We start from the raw sequence: 6886 nt of genomic DNA on the forward strand, positions 1-6886 counted from the left end.
AAGATAACTCTAAAGATACTGATTATAATCTATGTCTTTGACTATTAAAATGTGATAGTAGTATGTCTTACAAAGTTTAGTATGCACTATGTATGTCGAATCTTAACAGCTTACCTCTATCCTTCGTCACTGGTTTATAGTAGGTACATATATTATGTATTTCGACGGAAATTTCGTTTTGAAGTTTATAGTTAAAGTTTATTTAACTGAATTTAATGGTGACAAATTTTCATTAAATCTACCTACCCAAACTTTTGATGATATACAGTGGCATAAAACTTAAAATAATTAACCACGCAAGATACCTACTAGATAATTATTCTTTTATAACCTGACCAAGAAACTATTTATAAAATGAATTTGAGCAATATTAGAACATAATACTCGTATCAACAAATATTTAAAGTGATAGTGAAATATTTCTAGATATCTATGAAAGTATAACAAGTAGTTTGACATCGTAATTATAAAATACCTGATAATTAAAAAGCATTAGCGTGTATATGTATAAATAATATTCCCTTATAATATTAAATTAGTATAAAAGCAAGAATATTTTTTGGAATATTCATTCACTCAGAAGAGTTCCATTTCTAACAGTTTTGTTTGATACCTACAGTAAATTCTGCGAAAATGAAAGCCTTCGTAATCTTCCTTGTCGCAGCTGCTTTTGTTGCAGTCAAAGTGAGTATTCAGTATTCATAGCCATACAATTTAAAACCACAATTCAGTACCTAGCTGAATTATAATATCACGCATTTGAAAAACATATATTTTCTATTAATTCTAAATCAATCATTGAATAATGAACAATGAACAGTATTGAAAAATATCTGGTTGCAATAATATTTTAGTACAATATATTTTGACCAAATTGGTAGCCGCATCAAGCCCGATTTTTGACAATCTTATAAATCGGTATGGAGATATACAGAGATATCTGGACTACATAAAAATATTTGTTTTATTATTCAATTGTGAGAGTTTTTAAATCTATTTTTATAATAATATACGAAATATGTACACAATTTAAATTGAATAGACAGGTGAACATTATAAGGCATATTATTATATATCACATTAAGGCTTTGGCAGACGTGCAGATCCAACGATCCACGCCGACCGTCGTGACTAGGGAATCCAATCCCGAGCAAAAATCTTGATCCCGGGATTTCAGGATTACGATTTGACGATCCCGGGATTCCGGGACTGGTCCCGAGATTGGCATTTTTTTCAATAGTTAATATAAAATTTTTATATTTATACAAATAACGTTGATAAAATCGGTCATAAATAAATCTAGTATAATTTATACTATTTAAGACATTTATTGTTAATATTGTGTACGTTCAATCTTGTAAATACATACATAGGTTTAATGGAGTAAATAATATAAGTAGTAATATAAATAATAATGTGAACGTAAAACAGTTTTATTTATTTATGAAAAGATGACAAATACAAGTTCAATTAAAATAAAAAATGACAAATGCATTAAAAAAACATGGTGGAATCACTTTGTTAAAAGTGCGAAGCATTGTTTTTTCCAATCTTTCTCATTGTTATTAATTTATGTGAAAAAATAAAATGAATTGGCAACACATGGGTAATAGATCAAACTACATTAAAACTCAGTTTATTTCTAATGTAGTTGTATGTTATTAAAAGTATTCTTCCTGTTATATTTTCGTTTTTATTTTATTTTCCATAAAAATTGATAAAAAACTCAATCCCGAAAGTTTCGGGATTATGTTTACCAATCCCGAGATTCATAGGTATCGAAAATAGTTCGGGATCCCGGGATTGGAATCCCTAGTCATGACCAACGTCTTTACACTATAAGCAATTACACGCAACAATTCGATCGCGTTGGTCCTTGCTTTTGATTGGTTTAAATAAACATAATGTTGCTCTTATTAAAAATATAGGTTGACCTAAAACTATTTCTTCGTTAGATTGGTGGCTACACTGAACAGTTTCCCCTCGAAAATTTATGTCAAAACTCGGCTGTCAAATCTAATCTCGCAAGCGGGCGGTAGCTTCGGATATTTTCGTACGTTCTCGGCAATCTTCGCTTGAATCTTCGTGAATCGTGGCAGACGGAAATAGGATAGGTTCCAATTTTGACTCACGATCGTTCATGATCCCGGAAAACCATAGATAATAGATTTTGGCAATCGTGGCAGTCGATTGGCCCAGACGCAATCTGCCAATGTAATTTGAGCATTACTGACATATTTAATTGTGTACCTTCCTACTAATATACTATTATAACGGTTTTTAAATACTTCTTTTAATCATTTTCAGTCATCTACCCTCAGCGATGAACAGAAAGCTAAAATCAAAGCCAACCATGAAGCCTGCATGAAAGAAACTGGCGTCGAAGGTGAAAAGGTCCAACACGTCCGCAAAGGAGACTTCTCAGACAAGGATGACAAGCTGAACAACTACGTCTTCTGCATGTTCAAGAAGAGCGACCTCATCACCGACGACGGCACCTTCAAGAAAGACGTAGCCATGTCCAAACTGCCCGCCGATGCCGACAGGGAGAAGGTCGAACAGGCTATCGATGCTTGCATGGGAGAGAAGGGAACCAATCCCCAAGAATCGGCTTTCATGATGCTCAAGTGTTACCACGAGAAGAAGCCCGATCATGCTATAATGTAAATTTCTCGAATATGACAACACAAAGATTTGATTTTCGCTCTAATGACACTGTCCGATGAACAAAATTAGTACCTATCATATTTTAGTTATATTTTTTCAAAATTCGAAATTGTGTTATGTGTAATAAATTATATTAAATGTATACTGTATCTTGTGATGTTCCACTTTTGTAGTGATTTTTTTAATAATATACTAATTAAAAGTCTTATATCTTTAACAATGATTTTTTCTTTGTATAATTCAGTTGTATTCAACTGAATTTTTCTATACTGTGAGAGTGTAAATGCTGAAACCAATTTAAATATTATATTGATTAAGTTTGTCAGGTAACAGAGTCAGAATGTTGCGTTTTTAATAATAATTCTGATAAACTACAAGTTCTGTCAGATAACATCATCACAGTGACGTCCCTAGACAAAAAGCCATCACATTTTTTTATATGGTACTTTTTATCATCCTTTCATGACTCCAATATCTAAGAAATGTGTTGTATGGATACATTACCAACAACATATACCACTTAATCTAAGTTAAACGCCATCTCTGCTTCAATATACAATATTGCGAGTCTACAGTTTCAGATAGGTGCATTTAAAAAAACACCCGACAACTTTCTAAACTCGCGAGTGGCATATTTGGTTAAATTTTAACTTAGGTATGCACGTGTCATTGAAACATTGTCACGAATAACTTGATGTCCAAGGACAGCGGAAGTAAGCTAGACATCGCGAACCCGACAAAAAAATAAAGTCCTGTCAAATATTTTATAGTGTTTGTTTCCAACTAGTTAGCTTATTTTTTTAATGGAAATATATCGACTACCTCATGGAATAACACACTAACTCTAAATTATCAACTTTTCAGGAGAGCAAAAAAAACAATCAAAAAAATGTGTAGCAAAATCCGATTATTTTATGCAAATATTATTTAGGTACTGTTCGGTTAAAGCGGATACAGCGGAAAACGCATTTTGAAAATAGCCGATAAACTGGATTATTTGTTAGTTTGGGTTAGTTTAGGTTAGGTTAGGTTGGGTTAGGTTAGGTTAGGTTAGGTTAGGTTTGGTTTGGTTAGGTTAACTAAATTTTAACTTTAACTAAATTTTGACTAAAATTTTAACTAAATTTTGATCAACATGACGTGTATTTGCTGCTCATATTGTATTCTTTGTATGGAATATGACAGCGTCTCTCGAATAGGGTTCCAAAAGTTAAACTTAAAAAATGTATGATATTATTTTGACAGTGGAATGAAGAGACTAGCTTAATTCGTTTAAATCTGTTTTATAAAATTATTATTTATCGAGCAATATAATTGCGGTTATCTGAAATTATATTTTAAAGATATGACTAATATTTACTCGACCCTGCTTCTTCATTCCGAAGTTCGGTGGTCCGGTCCATCACTTCCTCAAATCCTCATTAAAACTGTTGACAAATTTTATGAATCGTAGATTCGATTAAGAAAATTTTCATGGTTATCCAAAATTTTCAATCTTAACGACATATTATATTCACTAAATTATATGAAGTATATTAAATTTATCACTCGAAGGAAAAACATAAACATTCTTAATGTGAGAGATAAAATATAAAAACTATATTATAAGTTGCTAAGTATAGTGGATCTTAGCTGTGTAGAAAAAAATATACGTTAAAACGATTTTTTTTGAAACATCCAAATATTAATAAAAAAAAATGTTGCATGCGGTGCAATTTTTATGTGCTGTTGTACAGAATATAAAAAAAAATTCTATGACTAAATTTATTATTGATTTGAGTGTAACATTATCTTGTAGGTACAAATGTGTATATTAAGAGTTGTTATTTAAATATAAAGAAAATAGTGTAAATCAAAGATAGACTATGGGAAAATGTAAAAAATTTACTTCAGCGGATATTTTACATTGTAAATATTTTCTTGCAATTGTTATTCTTATAATATTATTATCAATAACTTGTGAAACAATGGGTTTTTTTTTAATAAAAAATAGAACTAAAAATATCGATTTGTTGACATTGGCTGTATTCAAGGTTAAAGCATTGAACATGAACAATAAATTTTATCGTTGTCAATTGTTGCACAGTTCTGTATTATTAAAATATATTTAAAATTTACATACAAGTCTATGTGATGTATTTCATTTTTATTGTAATAATAAAGTCATCTTTGATTATCATTATCGTTATAAATATAGAATTAGAGGTAAAACAGGCATCTAACATCTAATATGGAACAGAAATTAGAACGTATGTCTCATTGGTTTTTGGTTTGAAACCCGCGGCGGAGGTAAATTCACATTATTGATTTAATTTACATTAATCTTTAACGAAATTGGAATAACTTATGTTATGTATTAAATGAAAAAACTAGGCATACAAATACATAGCAGAGGGTAATATGCGATACTTATATAATCGCTGTCTTGGAATTAGAAAATACGTTTTCAATGGAAGAACATAGGAGAAACATGAAATTTTTCATAATATGGAAGTGAAAATATATCTACGTCTGAATTTACGCTTGTAATAAATCCAATCAATAATTTTACAATACCTAATTGGCATATATAAATGAGTAGAAGAGAAGTATTACAGTCGTGTATATCTTTGTATTATCCCATAATCATGAAAAAAATAATAATTTAAGATTTACTACAAACGCACTAATTTTTGCTATAAAATTACTACCTTTCCAAAAATTAAAACTATTATTTATGATATTTTTCATACGACCGAATAAATCAACAACTGATTTTTAAATATCAATATAATATGATTCTCGTCGTTAAACATAACGTGGATTTATTAAGAAATGATTTTATTTTCTTATTTATGTTTTGATTTCATTCAGAAAACAATCAAATTCAATCTTATATATACATATACCTATATATATATTTTATTTAACAAAAATAAAATATTGTATACAAGAATCACGTTAAAATAACCCCGAAAATTATTTTCCAATATTTACCTATATGCGTAATAAAAACTTCCACTCTGTGAAGGTCCAAAATATGATTCTATTAGGATCGAATATGGTCAAAAGAAAAGAAAAATATAAGTATATATATTTAGTTATACTATTATAATACAAAATAATAATTGTGGTATGAAAGATTTTGTAATTGCAAGCCCTAATCGCTACAATAATATGTACACTATATTTAAATAATTAGTACAAATATCATAATATAATATAATATACATTTCAAAAGAACTTTATTATATTTTTTTATAAGTATATGGAATCTTGCTTATTTGAATATTAATTAATCAATGTAACGACCAGTTATGTGCATTATACATACTGGTTGTATAAAAAATCATGAATTATATAAAGAATATGCAAAGAAAATGTAAGTATACAATATTTATATAGAAATTAAATGTTCATTATGAGTACATTCTGCATACTTGAACAAACTATTCATTTCAATATAATATAAACAAACGATTGATTGGTGTACCTTATACCTAAATTCCTGTGCACAAAAAGTGGTTTAAAAATGTAGGTTTGTAATAATATATTTTCCTCGTTTTTAACTAATAATAAATGTTTCTAATTAAATATTATAATTGTAATTCAATACAAATATTAGGCTACATTTTAAACTTATTCTGTTGTAAAACTCGAGCGGTCATTTTGTATTGGTATAAAGTCCTTATTATAAAACAATACCTATAACAGGTTAGGCGAACGTGTTATGATTGATGTCAAAAGACTGCTAATAGTGATTTAAAAAAGGCTTCGATAATTTTACATACATGTACATAAAGTCATCATAATAATGAAATTAATATACCAAAAATAATTTTATTGAATTTAACTATGTATTATAAAAATCAATACGTACTTGTAGTAGAGAATATTATATGAGGTAGGTACCTATTGAATGAAAGGAAGAATATCGATAAGATTGATTATTGAGTTATTTGGATCGTCGAAATGTAGATTTGCTATTGAGTTATTATAATATTAGAAGTTGATTAATATTAGTGTTCTATACTATTAGAACTACTTACTTTGGCAATAGCAAATCAATCTGGAAATCAACGATGCCTGTTGTGTAGATTGCAAGTGTCCATAAAAATTAAGTGAAGAAGAACTAATCATTCACAAACTTAAAAAAACTAGATAATAAAATAGTAGGTAAGTATCTGAAATATATTATTTGTTGTATCCATTTTATGCTAACCATAGTGTTATAAATATA

At 28.8% G+C, this 6886-nt stretch overlaps 1 protein-coding gene across 1 annotated transcript; it reads left to right on the forward strand.

Moving 5' to 3' along the window:
• Nucleotides 1-633: 633 nt before the first annotated feature.
• Nucleotides 634-2667, forward strand: LOC147065667 (general odorant-binding protein 56d-like). The gene is made up of 2 exons (XM_085957045.1): nt 634-684; nt 2308-2667. The coding sequence occupies exons 1-2, from the start codon at nt 634-636 to the stop codon at nt 2665-2667; spliced, it is 411 nt and encodes a 136-aa protein (XP_085813171.1).
• Nucleotides 2668-6886: the final 4219 nt, after the last annotated feature.

Source organism: Rhyacophila brunnea, unplaced genomic scaffold, assembly GCF_057557595.1.
Source record: "Rhyacophila brunnea isolate RB1 unplaced genomic scaffold, BYU_Rbru_1.0 scaffold_6, whole genome shotgun sequence".
NCBI lineage: Eukaryota > Metazoa > Arthropoda > Insecta > Trichoptera > Rhyacophilidae > Rhyacophila > Rhyacophila brunnea.